Below are 17,458 nucleotides of genomic sequence, written 5' to 3'. Positions count from 1 at the left end.
GTTTAACATTAATTATAAATGCTGAAATACAAAAATGTGTTTCATCTTGCTACTTTTTATATGACAGAAAAAGTTATTTAAGGAGTTGTGCCATTTCTTGTAACTTGCCCTAGGGTTAGCATACATGCTTTTATATATTAGAAACAATTAAAAATCACAAAGACAAACAAATGATGGGTTTGACGCACAGTAAGCATAAACAGTAGTATATTTAGTCTCACCTCTACAGGAGTAGTTGTTTCACTTTGTAAGATGATTAGACTATGTCTCTGTCCACTCTGGGCTGTAAGGTTTCTGTCTGCAATCACTGCATGTGGCATTGTCATAGTTCCTACTGGAACACCAGTATTATAAAACATAAAAGTGTCACTTCCTGACCCTGCTGTCATGCAGGCCTTGTAGCAGTAGGTCTTTGTAAGGGATCCATTCCCCCTAACCTCAATAAAATGAGGCTGCACTTTCAATCCAGGTGGAATTCTGGTTTCAATGTTATTGTTGGCTTGTTTGCACGTGTCTGGGGGGTTTGGGTTCTGAACGATACAACACCCTGTGCAGCAACCAGTGCAGCATGGGTCAACAGTACACTTACAGCATTTAAGAATAAAAATGACAATCAGTGTCAAAAGAAATACAAATGAAATAGAACACAGAGCTATTATCAAATAAATAGTCATTTCAGAGTAACTTGTGGTATTTTTGACATGTCTACGGGAGCCTGGGACAAGTTTTGAAATCCTGTCCACAACAGCCACACTTATAGTGGTGGAAGAGGAAAGAGGAGGTTCCCCATTGTCTCTTACAATAACAGTCAAGTTGTAGTTGGTAATACTGTCATCTGCAACTTTCCTTGTAGTCCTTATTTCCCCTGTATGCAAGTCCACCTTAAAAAGTTTAGGATCTGTGGATTTGCCTAAGTTATAAAACAACCAGGCATTTTGTCCCGAGTCCAAATCAACTGCAATAACTTTTGTAACAAGGTAATCAGAACCTGCAGCTTGGGGAATCATCTCAATGGACCTTGACCCATTTGTAGGGGCAGGAAACAAAATTGTTGGTGCGTGATCATTTTGATCTACAACAAAAACATTTACAGTAGCAGTGCTGCTAAGTGGAGGGTTTCCAGCATCTTGTGCTTGAACAACAAATCGAAATTCTCTTAGTTTTTCATAGTCAAATGACTGGACTGCATATATAGTTCCATTGTCAGATTTGACAGAAACATATGAAGAAACAGGGAGGCCTTCAGCATCCCCTTGAAGAACCATGTATGAAACAAAGGCATTTTCGTTGGAATCTGGATCCACGGCTTTTACAGAGAACACCGATACTCCTGGGGCATTGTTTTCCAAAACATACATAGAGTAAGATGACTCTTCAAATACTGGAGGGTTGTCATTCACATCTGAGATTTCCACAAATAGTGTTCTCTGAGATGATAGTGGTGGATTCCCAGAGTCTGTAGCTGTCACTGTAATATTGTAAGAGGGGTACTTTTCTCGATCCAGTTTACCATCAGTCACCAGTTTATAAGTATTTTTAAATGATTTTAATTTAAATGGAAGGTTTTGCTGGATCGATAGGCTAACTTGTTTGTTGATCCCTGAATCTTGATCATTTACACTCATTAAAGCCACAACGGTGTCTTCCTGCGAGTTTTCAGCAACAGGAGAATAGTTTGAAGTCACAACTATCTCTGGGGCATTGTCATTGGCGTCAATTATTTCAACCAGCACTTTGCAATGTCCTGCCATAGGAACTGGACCTTTATCAGTGGCCTGCACATAGATTTCATAGGATGATGATTTTTCGAAGTCCAACGGTCCATTTACTCTAACTTCTCCAGACTTTGCATCTATAGTAAACAACTGCCTAACTTTCTGTGGGGTATAGCTACTGAATGAATATAAAACTTCCCCATTTGATCCTTCATCTGGATCAGATGCATTTAGCTTGACCACCAAAGTACCTACTGGTGAATTTTCAAGCAGACTAGCTTTGTAGGTAGACTTATCAAAGAATGGATTGTTATCATTTGTGTCCATCACATTTATGAAAATTTGGGCTGTGCCAGATTTTGCCTGACTGCCACCATCCATAGCTGTGAGAAGCAGCCGATGAAGAGAGTTCTGTTCTCTGTCTAATGGTTTTTTCAGAACAATTTCAATCAGCTTGCTGTTGCCATTAAATGTCTTTAGGTCCAGTGCAAAGTAATCATTGTCACTTAGTTTATAGGTCTGAATAGAATTGCTGCCTATGTCAGGATCCAGTGCACTCTCAATAGGGAACCTAGCTCCAGGCACAGCTGACTCACTGATACTCAAATTGTATTCATTTCTAGGGAATTTAGGGGCATGATCATTAATGTCTAATATCTCCACCTCAATGTTATGCACCTCCACGGGGTTCCCTACAACGACCTCCAGATTGATTACACAGGGGGCACTTGGGACACAAAGCGATTCCCGATCTATTGTTCTATTTACAAATAGGACTCCATTGCCTAGATTTACATCAAAATACTGCTTGTCATTGCCAGATGTGATACTGAAGCTTCGTGTGGGTACCTGTTTGAGATCTAGACCCAGGTCACTGATGACATTGCCCACAAACGCCCCATGATTTAACTCCTCCTTCACTGAGTACCTAAGCTGCCCTGTGACCACGTTCACCAGCATCAGCAGCAGCCCCACACACCTCCTAGTGAAAGCCATCTCAGCAGGTAAACAGCACTCACCCGACCCCAACCCACAATAGACCGACTCTCACATCCTCATGAAATCGCAGCACTTTACCATACACAGCCAGCAGGCAGGTGACACTGTAGGTGGCTGCTTCCCCAATAAATCCATGGCTTTGTTCCCTGGATGGGAGGAGGATGCAGAGATCGGGGGCCCAGCTAGAGGTAATTCAGCACAACGCTTGCTTCATGGCTGCCCGAGTCGTCCTTGTATCAGAGGAGGGGCGGCTGGATTTCAGCACCTGAGCCGGGGACAGCGCCCTGAGCCGGGGACTGAGCCGGGGACTGAGCCGGGGACAGCGCCTGCAGCGCCTCTTCTTTCTTTCATTCATTCATTCAGCTGAGCACAGAGCGGCAGTGGGCTTGGTTTCAGCACCTGCATCGTGGACAGCGCCAGAGCCGCACGTAGCTGGAGCAGCCGATGGAACAACACGCCTTCCCGAGGAACCAATGTGTGGAATCCAGCTCGATCTATGGACCCAGCCCCTCTGTGCTAGCTGACTCCTCTGTGCTAGCTGACTCCCTGCTTCCACTGAGAAGCTTCATAAAACAACATGTCAGCAATACACTGACAGTCTACAGCTAAGATGCTGCCGACAATTGCCTTTCAGTGTCATAGGAAGCGAGAAATCCCCTGCCTCTCTATAGACTTTCATTCAAGCAGACAATTTCCCACACTAATAATTCTTCTCGCTCTTCAAGTTAACCCCTTCTGCTGTTTTAAGGTGACATTCACATGGCTGCAAACATTTTAGTAATGTTTTAGCTCCTGAGTATGATGATACGTGCATTAACCACTTCATCTCCTGAAGGTTTACCCCCCCCCTCCCTGACCAGGCCATTTTTTGCGATACTGTACTGCGTTACTTTAACTGACAATTGCAATGCTGTACCCAAATAAAATGTATGTACTTTTATCCCCACAAATAGAGCTTTCTTTTGGTGGTATTTGATCACCTCTGTGGTTTTATTGTATTATGGAATATTTTTTCTTATTCCTTGTAGTGCATCAGGTTTATGTCATAGTTGCAACATTTTAACTACTGGCTAATCTGTTAGCGTGAATTTTATTAAGTATTATGTATTTTTCTCTTTTTTGTTCTATATTAAAGATATTATTTTTCTAAATTGTGTATTGATGTGCATAAAAAGTCCAAGCTCTTTTTTTCCAATTTTCTACTTCAATCCGATTAGGACATGGCACTTCCTACCATATTGAGTATCCACAGCACCACTCTGTGATGATACATATTTTGTCTATGTATTCTGCTACATGTTTTTGGTAAAAAAATCCCAATAAGTGTATATTGATTGGTTTTCACAAAATCTATAGCGTCTACAAATTATGGGATTTTTTTTGGTAGTAATGGCAGTGATCAGCGACTTATAGTGGCGATGTGATATTGCGCTGGACAAATTGGACACCTAACTGACACTTTTGACACTTCTTGGGAGCCAGTGTAACTAATACAGTGATCAGTGGTAAAACATATACACTGTCACTGTACTAATGACACTGGCAGGGAAGGGGTTAACATCAGAGGCAATCAAAGGGTTAAATGTGTTCTCTGGGAGTGCTTCCTAACTGTGGGGGAGGTACTTTGACTGAGGAAAGGTAAAGATCTGTGTTCCTGCTTAGCAGAATATCAGAAAACTGATACTGTACTGACATTCCCCTCTCACAGAATGGTGATCTGCCTTGTTTACATAGGCAGACCGCCATTCTGCCTGTCTCGCCAATGATCGGTGGGCTCCGGTGGACATCGCGTCCACTGGACCCACTGAATGGCTCCCGCTGTGCCCAATCACAGCTGTAGTGGGTCGCCAGCAGTGCGTGCACATACCCCAGACCCAAAAGTGTCAGGTCATGTACTACGTATGTGATCTGGCACAGAGTGGCCGCCCTGCCGCAGTATGAGTTCCAGTCTGTAAAAAAAAAAATTAAACATGTTGAACTTTCAGTGACCAGTATGAGAGAGTGAGAGCGATAACACCAAATTTAACACACCTGCTCCCCATTCACACCCGAGACCTTGTAACACTAATGAATTACACTAACACTAATGAAGCAAGGGGCCTGGAGAGGGGCCGCTCCCGAGCCCCGCTGATGCGTCCATTGACACAAACAGTGGGACTTGGCCCCACCCCCCCAACCCCATGTCACAGGATTTGATTGACAGCAGGAGCCAATGGCTCCTGCTGCTATCAATCTGTCCAATCAGGAAAGGGACAGTGATTGGAGACGCTGCTCATGTGCACAATTGCTGGATTGGATCGGGCTCAGGTAAGAAGAAGGGGGGATGGGGGAAGCTGCAACATAGAAGGTTTTTCACCTTAATGCATAGAATGTATTAGGGTGAAAAACCTTAAGGCTTTAGAACCACTTTAAAGCAGAACCATACTCACCTTCCATGCAGTGCTGCAGTGTCCTGGAGCTCCCCAATGCTTTGGGTGGAGCTGGGTGACGTTGCCAAAGCCAAAACCGGAAGTGACGTGGGTGCCTATGAGCCCCGCTGTCATTGCAAGCTGTTTCCTCTAAACTTTAATGTAAGTGCATATTATTTTAAATAAACATTTGCCAATACTTACTACACTATAAGCATACATTTTGTCGGATGAGTTTATATGCAGTGTCGGGAGCACGGATTTAAAGGGTCATACACTCGAAATGGTGAAGTAGGATATCTAGGAGGACATTGGACGGGGGGTACAGAGGGAGTACAGAGGAACCGGTTTCTTGCACCCCAGAGGGGGAAAGTGTGATTTGAGTGTGATAGGTCAAATGTGGGGGTGAGCGCAATTGTGAATGGTAGTGGGAGTCACTGATAGCGCTTTTCAAAGATTTGGCACAATACGTGTGTACTATACAAGTGCACTACGAACTTTATTCATCTTTTACTGTATCACCATTTGGAGTGAAAAGGACACTTAAAGAATAATTTATATGTATTTTATATATTTTTCTGTATGTGGTTTGGATGTAGTGTATTAATATACACATTGTGAAGCACACATATAAGGACACTGAGAAGGTTTGGGTCACAAATGGTTTATTTATATCACAGGTGGATATAATACACACGTGATTTTAAAGGGATAGGTGCAGCAACATCTATTTATTTATTTTGGTGATTAGCATTGTGGGAACACAATTTGTTTGCAGCCACCCACAAGAATTATAGGGGTTGGTGTACTAAACCTGGAGAGTGCAAAATGTGGTGCAGCTCCACAAAGAAACCAATCAGCTGCCAGGGTTTTTGTCAAAGCTTAATTGAACAAGCTGAAGTTAGAAGCTGATTGGCTACCATGCAGAGTTGCACCAGATTTTGCACTCTCCAGTTTTAGTAAATCAACCCCATATTGTCTACACAAGTTACTAGGTAGCGTGGGATATCACATATCTAATGAATAATTAATATTTTCACACTGACCCACCTCCTGACCAATCAGAAAGTGGGTCATGAGACCCGTCACCCGATTGGCTGAAAGGAGATGTGATCCGATCATCCGCCAGGAGGAGGAGGGAGGGGAGGCTGGGAAACCGAGACCCGCCCGTAGCCTGGAGAAAAGCCTGTCCGCAAGATGGGGCAAGTGCTGCCCCTGACTTACTGACTGCCCAACGGGGAGGTGCCGTCCGTGACCCCCATATCCTGGCCGGCCAAACGGGTGGGGGCTGTCCATGACCCGACCGGGCGGGGTGACGGTGGGTGAATTGTTTACCCCCCAAAAAAAACAAAACACCAGCTGCCACTGTTGGCAACCTTGCACGGCTGCACCAGTCTTTTCACTCTCCAGTTTTAGTAAATCAACCCCAGTATATCTCTTTTGCATTCAAATCTGTCTGTCTGTATGTTTGCCAAATGTTTTTTTCTTACATAAAGTTACACTTTAAACTGAATTACAAGTATGGATTTTACTGCATGATCACAATGGTCCAATGTAAGCATGCATGTGCTTAGTGCTGGTACAATATCATTCAGTGCCCAGGGTAAAGAGAGCACCCAACTGGTATGTGTGCTCAGTCATCTTCTGTAGCTGTAATCCCACTCCTAGCTGCCACCGTACTTTTCTCTCCATCATTAATGATGGTCATACACGCTTCAAATGTATTATCCATTCGATGGGCGATTTGATCAATATGATCGAATCAGCAAACAATTAAATAGCCATAACCTCTCTTCTGATCGATTTAGACTCAATTTAGATCAGATTTGATCAAACTAAGTTGATCATTCAGGGTGAAAAAATACGGATAATTATGTATCGATTGGCAGTACTGGTATACTTTGTTCAATAATATGATCAGAGGTAATAAAAAACAAAAAGTGTAGCGCTAAATGAAAATACACCCTTAGTGTATAAATGTGAAAAATAATGAATAATATATGATTGTCCAATATTTTCAATAAAGGCAAAAGTCCATCCAAAACAATATAAATGTCATTCAGTGAACTGATAATAAACAATAAGGACCTCAAAGGTCACAGCTGGTGAAGAAGTGTGCACAATGCCGTCAACAACGTGTAATTCTGTACAAATAATTATGTAAAAAAATCTATTAAAGAATTCCTTTCACAGCTGGTTGCTATTATATCCATAATATGTACATATTAGATCTTATTGGATGGTGAATATAGAGATCGATTCCATACACCGCACCACAGTGTCCTCACAAGAAACGTGCAATGCCCACTCCCAGTAAAGATGGAGGCTTACCGGAGGGTTTGAACCCAGATCAGCATATACTGTCGGGGTCAAACCAGCTTGTATTGCACACCGGCAATGGGAGGGAGACCTTGGCAACCTGGAGATGGAAAAGTCCCAGGGGGCTTCATGGAAGGGTCTTCTCCAAAAATAGCGTTAACTATCCCAACGTATGGCTTTCCTGGAGAAACTCCCTCCAGTGCTGCTCAGATAATCAAACCTAGGCAATTAAACACATGCAGGGAAATTCATGAAGAATTTGCAACCGTCACTCAAGTGACGGTTGCAACACTGGGGAGTGAGCTCGGCTGCTCTGAGGATGGAATGTTCATGAATTTCCCTGCATGTGTTTAATTGCCTAGGTTTGATTATCTGAGCAGCACTGGAGGGAGTTTCTCCAGGAAAGCCATACGTTGGGATAGTTAACGCTATTTTTGGAGAAGACCCTTCCATGAAGCCCCCTGGGACTTTTCCATCTCCAGGTTGCCAAGGTCTCCCTCCCATTGCCGGTGTGCAATACAAGCTGGTTTGACCCCTACAGTATATGCTGATCTGGGTTCAAACCCTCCGGTAAGCCTCCATCTTTACTGGGAGTGGGCATTGCACGTTTCTTGTGAGGACACTGTGGTGCGGTGTATGGAATCGATCTCTATATTCACCATCCAATAAGATCTAATATGTACATATTATGGACATAATAGCAACCAACTGTGAAAGGAATTCTTTAATAGATTTTTTTACATAATTATTTGTACAGAATTACACGTTGTTGACGGCATTGTGCACACTTCTTCACCAGCGGTGACCTTTGAGGTCCTTATTGTTTATTATCAGTTCACTGAATGACATTTATATTGTTTTGGATGGACTTTTGCCTTTATTGAAAATATTGGACAATCATATATTATTCATTATTTTTCACATTTATACACTAAGGGTGTATTTTCATTTAGCACTACACTTTTTGTTTTTTATTGGTTCATTTAGCAATTTTTCTTGTTGCTGTGTTAGCAGCTTATATTTTAGAGCAAGCGCAATTTTATTACTGTTTTTCAATATGATCAGAGGTGCAAGCATTTTGCACAGAATTCCTTGAACATTTCTCAATGAATGCAAAGCATTCTCTGATTTGATAAAGGTGGAAATTGTGATGTCACTTTCCTACTTTCCACTTCATCAATTTACAATCATTGAGAGGGAAATGCAAGGTGTTCTGTTAATGATGCCTGGGCTGATCAAGCAACCCCCTGTGGTTACTATGCTAGGCACAGGACTCGGAAGATAGCAGTGGTCATTGTATTAGTGGTAACAACTACAGTGTTTTTTTCTGCTTCCACAGTGACCCCACAGGTATGTAATATGTATACTTACATTGTTAAACGCTGGACTAATGTAACTATTCAATAAAATCCATACCAGGGATTCAGCTTTACAATAGGAAGAAGGAGTTATAGCAATTTTACACCCAAAACCAAAAATGTAATAACTTTTAGCTTGCCAACCATTAGATGTGGTGGTTGCATCAGTTTTCTCTTCTTAGGCCTTGTTTCCCTCTGTTTTCACCCAGTGATCTGCCAGTAATACACCTTCTGTTTTAGAGTGCCCCCACTCTGGATGAATGAGCACAGGGCACCTTTGAAGAGCAGCAAGGGCAGTGTGAGTGCATGGGGGGGTGGTGCTAGATGTAGTAGCAGATTTAAATACGCTAACAAATTGAAGCCAAACTGCGGCTAATACTTTAGCAGATAAAGCAACCTTTTTTTTTAATTTTTTTGGATAAAGGTTTTACATGAATAAATAAAAGCTTATCATTGTAATCAGCCCTGCTAGTGTTAAATGGGTTGTCTCATTTCTGTAATGTATACATTCTGCTGGAGAGCGTGTTCTGTTAAAAAAACAGCAGACTGGCTAGATGACCAGTTGAAAATAGAAGAAACAAATCTAAAAAATAAAATGAATGAAGCCATCACATCTAAGAAATGGAAAGCTGCAACATAATAAACGTTTGCTTTTGGGTTAAATAGCACCTTAAATTGATGTGTGAGAAGATTTATTAGTGATCCTCTGTGTTCACTATGCAACAGGGCAGCTGCTCAGCACAGGATCCAAAAGATAGCGTAGTAGCAGCGACAATTACAGTGATGCTCTGCCTCCACACCGATTCCACAGGTATGAAATATGTAGATTTTTATTGGTACAAGCTGGACCAGTGGAACTATGCTATCAAACCCTGAAATCACTAAATCTGCAACTGTTACAAAAATACATTTACTGTTTTAACCCTCTAAGCACTTATTTTAGATAAGATTGTAATATCTTTTTAATGTATAAAAAAAAATTTGTTACATTTTAAAAATATGTTGTAGCACATTATCTTGATCTGGCACCTTAAAAGTCCCCATTCCCCATTTTTCCTTGTAGTTTCTATTCATTGGGATATGGTGCCTTGCTCCCCATATCCTTGGCTGATACTGTATCAATTCCCTAGCAGCAGGTAACCCCTTTTGCCGTGTACACACGGCCGGACTTCCCGACAGAAAAAGTCAGATGGGAGCTTTTGGTCGGACATTCCGACCGTATGTATGCCCCATCTGACTTTTTCTATCGGCATTTCCGACGGACTCAGATATAGAACATGTTCTAAATCTTTCCGTCGGAAATGCCAACGGAGTTTAGCCTGTTCGCAAGTCCGCTCGTGTGTACGTGGCATTGAAGGGTTTCCAAACGAATTCCTATAGCATTAAATTTGTTTTGTACTGCTTTTTTTTTAAGTCTGCAAGGATTGATTTTTACAGAGGCAAGTCCTTGTGCAGCAAGCAGTAAAACTGTGTCCTGTTGCCTCATTGTATTTCTTACTGCCGGTTTGCTGCAATGCCATGAGTGTCACCTCATCCTAGTAGCCAATCAGGGAAAAAAGGTTCAGGTGTATGGGAAGCAAACTATGGGTTCTTACCATTTAGTCCCTCAGGATTGGCAGGCATCCTGCACTGCCTAAATTGGGCCTGTGACATTCATGCCTTGGCAGGCAAGCCCTGTATGTGGGCAATACACTCTAAAGGTATTCTGGTAATAAGCAGTCTCCAAGCCTTCCCAGGTAAACAATCCTCTTTAGACTCTAACAGAGAGAAGATACTATGACTGCAAGAATGCTGCCTTGTTCAAGCAGCCAAGGATAAAGATGACGACTCCTAACATGTTGTCATATTCATTAAACCTGTGGCCAATACACTCTAAAGGAGTGTTTCCACTCACCCTGTGAAGGGGCTAGCTATTCTGGCAATGAGCAGTCTCCAAGCCTTCCCAGGATAACAATTCTCTTCAGACTCTTCCAAACAGAAGATACAAATACAAATTAATGTATGAATCTTGCTGGTTCAAGCAGCCAAGGATAAAGATGACACTACCTAACAGGCTGTCACATTCATTAAAAAGGAGTCATTTCCACTTACCCTGAGAAGGGACATGGTCCAGGAAATTGGCATATGTCCCCTACCTAGCTTGTATTCAGGCTGTCCATCCTGCTCCGCTGGGATGTGGTCCCTTTGTTCACATGCTAAATGCATCGTCTACCAGGGAGCCCCTCTGCTGGTCTCTGGGGTGGCATATGAAGTGTAAATCACTCTTAATGGGGAGGCAGTGCAATATCATGGCTGGAGTAATGGAGGGAGTCAAATTTATGAGTTAGGCTCTGCAGGTGGCAGTATGGGCAGAGCATACCCAGTGGTAGGCTGAGATGGAGCTCGTCAGGAAAGGAAAATTGTGTTAAGTATTTGATATTCAATATTCTGTTCATTTTGCCATAATTATTTTGGAAATGAAGAGTCACACCAGTATTGAGGGGGTGAAAATTTGGAACTTGGTAATGCCCTAGGTACAATAAATGTATAGTTCATACACAGAGAGATCAAGAAGTAAAAGAGATTAATGTACAGATGTGCAAGGTGAAATACACATGTCAGATCGGAGACAGGATGGGGCTGACATAAGAGGGTTGAATGACAGTAAAGGGGTCAATTTATTGTTTATTACTGTTGGCACTGTTACTGAATTGAACTTGTGCTGGCTGGTGGTCTTTCCTCTCACATTGATCAGGGTATAAAAGAAAGAAGGGCTTCCTGATCCCCAGCCAATAAGTGAGACATGGCTGCTAATGACAGCCTTTGTTTAGATTATGTGATGTTATGATTAATCACAGTGATAACATGGTACAGAGCCACTCTCATTGGCCCTGTACATTCTGTCTAAATTTCAGTGCGCAGTTCCCAAAGGATGCAAGATGTTAACAATATGAAGGGTTGTCTGCTGACTTCATTCTGAAAAAAAACGAATTGCCTGACTGCATTGTTCACCTGTGTCCTGCTGGTTTCAATACTTTATGTGTCACTGACCCAGAACAAGTATGGGGATCAGTAAATTTAGGGTCCATATTGGTATACTTGATCTGAGTGAGGAAATAAAAGTATTACAAATAGAGGGTAAGCATGATATTTAGGCAACAAGTACTTGCAGGATGAAAAGTCAGGAGTGGTAGCGTCCATGTTTTTCTTACGTAAGGTTTACTTTATTTAAACAAAAAATGTTTTCACTTCTACTTTTAAGGGAACCTTATACTCCATGGTCCATTTTTTTAAAATGTCCACCCTTTCTGAGACTTCAGTAGTGCAGGGGGTGATGCCATTGTCCTGCTGATGAGATCACAAAGAATGTTGAGCTCTGTAGCCCAGTGCAGAATTGTCTTCTAAGTGAGATTTGAGCTACCCAATGACATAACCATGCAAAGGACGGAAGGCGGCACAGGTGTTTTCCTTAAGTTTTATTTAAAAGCTGAGCAAGTGGACGCAAGGACATGCTTGAAAAGCAGAGTCTGCTTTGCATAAATCATTTTGGCTTGTAATGAGCAATGAATAATTTAGATGCTTCATATAATTCTATGGGTAGTCCTGAGAGTTTATTGGAAGCTGGGTGAGAAATTGCACATAAACTTACCCTTTCCTGACGCCAACATGGCAGCATACTAGTAATAGAGCTCCACCTCTTGACCACTCCCTCAAGACCAGTGAATAGCATAAATAAAGGCATAGTTAGCCACCACCCCATTCTTATTTTTTTCCTCATACCTCAACGCACCAGATATGAAGTAAGCAGTGTTATCTTCCCACCTTTGCCTCCGTGCAGCATCTGGCTGGGTTGGGCCTCTCCCAGTACAAAGTCCCAGCGATCGGGCTGCTAAATGCGCTATAGCCTAGGGAGCCCCTTCTGTGGGTCTTGATGGGGCCTGCAGTGTTTCCTCACTAGGAATGAAATCTGAAATCTTACCATTTACTAGTGGCTGTGGGCAGAGGTGTGGGGGGGGGCAGCTATTGCTTTATTTCGTTTGTTTTGGCCACTTGTGCTATATAAGGTATGCTGTTCCTTTTTTTTCTTTTGTTCCCCGTTTGTCTTACCATTTATCTTTACTTTCTTTTCTTTTTTCTTTCCCTCTCAGGTCCCTGGCGGTGGCTTAGCATTTGTACCATCCTGGGGGATGGAGCATGTTTTGTTTGACTGCTTCATCCACCCTATAGGGCCAGGGTGGTCGTCCTGTGCTCCTTTTTTTACTAGGGGGCCCTGTGATGACATCATCAAGCTGCACCAGGTCGAGCATGCTCAATGGCCGGTGTAGGCTCCGTCTGCCATCTTAAGTGTGGGCAAAAATGTGGTATTTTGCCAGCAAGTGGGCGTATGGGTCTGGGGGGAGGTAATTTGCCTTCCCCAGATCTAGCAGGCTTAGTCTGCTTAGAATGGCAGGCAGACAACTAACCCCCATCTGTCAGGCAGACTTCTCTCCTGTGGATTGTTCCCTACAGAAAAATGTCATTTGAGTAGGGCTGCTGTTTCTTCACAGGTACTACAAAAAAACACATTGTTTATTTTCTTTCATCTCAAGTATTTTTTTTTGTGTGTTCTCTAAATGCTGTCCTTCTCTTCTTAGCTTTCCCTTTTTCAGCTGGCCACCCCACTTACCCTCCAGACATGAGTCAGTCACCATTATACAAGACCCTCAACCCCTAAGGTAGGGGACCACCGTATTGGGTATGTTTGCAGGATGTTGCAAAAGAAAAAAAAAAGAGTGCATTCTTATTGCAGTTTGCTTTGATTAGTTTCAGCCCCACACACTCACACTTTCAAAGATCTAGTGCCGGAAAAGAAAGAGACTCCTCAGAAGAGCGCAGCCACAGGCACTGCTCCTATTCCAAAAGGAAGTAAAAAAATGGTGGCACGCTTCCTCTTCTCCTTAGCAATACCAGCACCTTGATAAAAAGACCTGCTGGGCCTGTGGAGCAGCCCCAATGCCCAACAAGCTAGTGTGCAGGGGCTGCCTGGAAGTGTTCGTTGTGGACAGGAGACTGCACAAGTGTCAACCTTACTGAAGAAGGTGGTGCAAGACTCCATCTCTGAGGTCACGTCCATTATTGCAGCCAGACAGCCCATTAGTGGCCCCAGCCAGAAAACTATAAAAGAGGACCAACCAGGAACCTCAGCGGGTAGCGCTTCTCATTTCAGCGCTGTCTCTGCAAAGTCTGCACAATAGGTGGAAGACAGCAGTTTCTCCTCTTCGGAGAGTGATCCGGAACAGCTCGGATTTAGCTTCTCCCTGGTGGATCCATATATCCAGGCAATCAAGCAGGCCATTGCATGGGAGGAAGAGGAAGCCTCCAAGAAGGCGAAATCCTATTTTCCTTTCTTCCAAAAGCGCCAATCCTTCTTTCCTTTCATGGAGGAAATTAAGGGCATATTAAGCAGTCATTAGGCTGGCCAAGAACGTTACCCTCCCAATGAAGGATTCAAACTCTTTTAAAGATGCAATGGACAGGAGGATAGATCTAGTTTGAAGAGAATCTATCAAGCGGCTGGGGCAGCCCGTCATCCAGCTGTAGCTCTCACCTCAGTAGCCAGCGCCTTGAAGATTTGGATTCAAAATGTTGAGTCAGCAATAAAAGAGGGGGTTCCAAGAGCTGATATTATTCAGTCTCTAGAAGAACTCAAGGTGTCATCTGATTTCAATGGTGAAGCGGCTATAGACACGATCAAGTGTTCAGCCAGGGCTATGCTACACTTCGTCACAACTACATGGGCCCTATGGTTAAAACCTTGGGCTGCTGATGCATCATCAAAACAGAATTGGTGCAAGATCCCTTTTGATGGCAAGGCCTTATTCGGCAGTAAGATGGAAATGGCCGTCTCAACAATATTGGGGGGCAAGTCCGGCATACTTCCACGGGACAGGAAGCAGAGGCGAGCAAGATATTTTCCTAACCAATCTCATTCCTCCAGGTCCAGGGAGCAGAGATCCAACAGACAAACCAGAGGGTCAGGTGGTGGATGGAAGGATACCCAATCTATCTTCCTCAGGGTAAACAGGCAAAAAGCCTTGAAATAGCCTACCAAACCCTTTTGACGGTGTGCAACCCCAGACATTTGCAGTAGGATCCAGGTCGGCACGTTTTGTGGATTTGTCTGGACGGAGAATTGCACAGATCTATGGGTGAAGGCAACAGTCATCCGGGGCCATTTCTGGCAGTTTCACAGCCCCCTCCTCCGGATCATTTCTCCCCCACCAAGATCCTGGAGGCTCCACAGAAGGCAGCAGTACTGCTACAATATGTACAAACCTTGCAAGTACAGCAAGCTGTGATACAGGTTCCGTCTTCAGAAAGATATATCAGGTTTAACTCTACCCTGTTCATGGTCCGTAAAAAGGATGGAGGCTGGCATCCAGTCATAGATCTACAAAGGCTAAACCGGTTTATCCTTCTGAAAAGATTCAAGATGGAATCCATCCACACAATCATCCAGGTGGTACAACCAGCGACTGGATACTTTCCTTTGATCTACAGAATGCTACAAATCTGCATGTCCCAATCCTGCTCTCTTTTCAGAGGTATCTCAGGTTTGCCATTGGTCACACACACCTGCCATTGGTCACACACACCTTCAGCCTATGCACGTCCCCAGAGCATTTACAAAGGTTCTCATTGCAGTATTAGCCCCGCTCAGAGTGCAGGGTATGCGGGTCTATCATGATTTAGACAATGTCCTTCTATTGGCCAGGGACCGGAAAGAACTCCTGACACACAGGAGATCCTTATAGACACCTTACAGAAGTTTGGTTGGATGATCAACACCATGAAGAGCAAGCTTGCCCCAACTCTGCAATTGGTATACCTGGGGGCACTCTTCAATATGACCAAAGCCTCAGTCTCAATCCCACCAGCAAAGACATTTACAGTCAGGAACAGGGTCCTGAGAGTGGCAACATCCACCCACCTGTCAGCATTCCAGTGTTTCAGCCTGTTGGGCACCATGTCTTCGTGCATTCCAAATGCTCCCTATAGCATATTGGCACATGTGGCTGTTCCAGCAAGGGTTCCTTGCACAGTGGAGGAAACACAACTGATAACAGTATCTTTCAGCATGAGGAGGAGCCTACAGTGGTGGCTGACCCTGAAGAACTCACGCCCTTTAGGTCCATTAGACTGGATCAATGTTACAACAGATGCCAGCGAGGTCAGCTGGGGGGCACACTGCGAAGGACAGTCTGTTCAGGGCAAGTGGAGATTCTCAGTCAAAGGCATAGTCTCGAAAGTACTAGAAGTTTGAGCAGCATTCTTGGCTCTCAGGACCTTACAGCAGAAGATCCAGGGCAAACTGATCACAATGCAGATGGACAACAGGGTGGCGGTTGCTTATATACAACACCAGGGAGGAACCCACAGGAGCGTCTTGGTGAAGGAGGTAGATCCCATAATGTCCTGGGCAGAGAATCAGGTTCAGGCTCTATGAGCAGTCTATCTCCCTGGGAAGCTGAATCTTCAGGCAGACCATCTCTCTCACACATTTCTGGATCACAACGAGTAGGATCTACACCCCCGAGACTTTACCCTACTGGTTCACATGTGGGGCAAACCCCAAATGGATCTCTTTGCTTCCCCCAGCAACTGCAAACTCACGAGATTTCTATCCTGCATCTTCAGGCGGAGGGAACGGATGCTCTAGTTGCACCTTGGAACTGTGCCCTAGCCTATGCCTCTCCCCCGGTTTCTCTGATAATAAGATTTCTCTTGAGGCTGCTGAAGGAGAACATGATGGTCATGGCGGTTCTTCCATTTTGGCTGCGGAGACCCTGGTTTCCGCTGGCAGTCCATCTCAACATACAACAACCAGTACCCCTCCTGGTGTTCCCACTCCTTCTGATTCAAGGGGACTTCCTGCATCCGTGCATCCGTGCCTGCACACTGGAGCTGCAAGCATGACTTGAGAGAAGAAAGCTGGAGAGCCTAGGATGCTCTTCTAGGGTAGTCTCTACTCTATTAATAAAACCTTCCACAAATCAAGTATATGCCAAGGTCTGGGACGAGTTTTCAAATTTCCTGGTGGGACGGGAACTGGATCCTACTACACCTTCACTTTCAGCTCTTCAGTCAGGATTGGACATGGGCCTTAGCCTGAGTTCACTCAAAATGCAAGTGTCGGTCATCTCAGCAGTGACAAAAATGAAATTGGCTGAAGACCCTTTAGTAGTGCAGTTCCTAAAGGCGGTCATTAAAATCAGACCACCTAGGAAAAGAGTCTTTCCCCAATGGGATCTGTCTGTGCTGCTGAGCAGTTTTCATTGTGGGACATTACATAAAAAGCTGTTTTTCTGACGACCATCACTTCAGGTAGGAGAGTGTCTGCACTTCAAGCCCTGGAAACATCAGATAGGCATATTACCTTTTTCCCAGGTCGAGTGGAACTTCGTCCAGTAGACCACTTTGTGCCAAATGTAGCCCCTACATTTCCTCAAACAGGCGTCTGGGCTTTACCAAACTTCCCGGGAGAAGATTCGGGCAGACTACATGAGCTGAATGTTTCAATAACTTTAAGGAAATACAGTCAGGTCCATAAATATTGGGACATTGACGCAATTCTAATCTTTTTGGATCTATACACCACCACAATAGATTTGAAATGAAACAAACAAGTTGTGCTTTAATT

At 43.8% G+C, this 17,458-nt stretch overlaps 1 protein-coding gene across 15 annotated transcripts in view; it reads right to left on the bottom strand.

Annotated features, from left to right (window-relative positions):
• Positions 1-17,458, bottom strand: part of LOC141132482 (protocadherin alpha-C2-like) — a 441,772-nt gene that overhangs the window by 119,894 nt on the left and 304,420 nt on the right. Inside the window, exon 1 of one of the 15 annotated variants that reach the window (XM_073620894.1) lies at positions 222-3,344. The exons of 13 other annotated variants lie outside the window; for them this stretch is intronic. In XM_073620894.1, coding sequence (XP_073476995.1) covers positions 222-2,711 — 2,490 coding nt within the window. In that variant the 5' untranslated portion in view covers positions 2,712-3,344. Of the gene's footprint in view, positions 1-221; positions 3,345-17,458 lie in introns of those variants that run through there. One more of the 15 variants, XM_073620886.1, reaches the window with a different exon arrangement.

Source organism: Aquarana catesbeiana, linkage group LG03, assembly GCF_042186555.1.
Source record: "Aquarana catesbeiana isolate 2022-GZ linkage group LG03, ASM4218655v1, whole genome shotgun sequence".
Lineage (NCBI taxonomy): Eukaryota > Metazoa > Chordata > Amphibia > Anura > Ranidae > Aquarana > Aquarana catesbeiana.
This window is presented reverse-complemented; position numbering and strand designations above follow the sequence as displayed.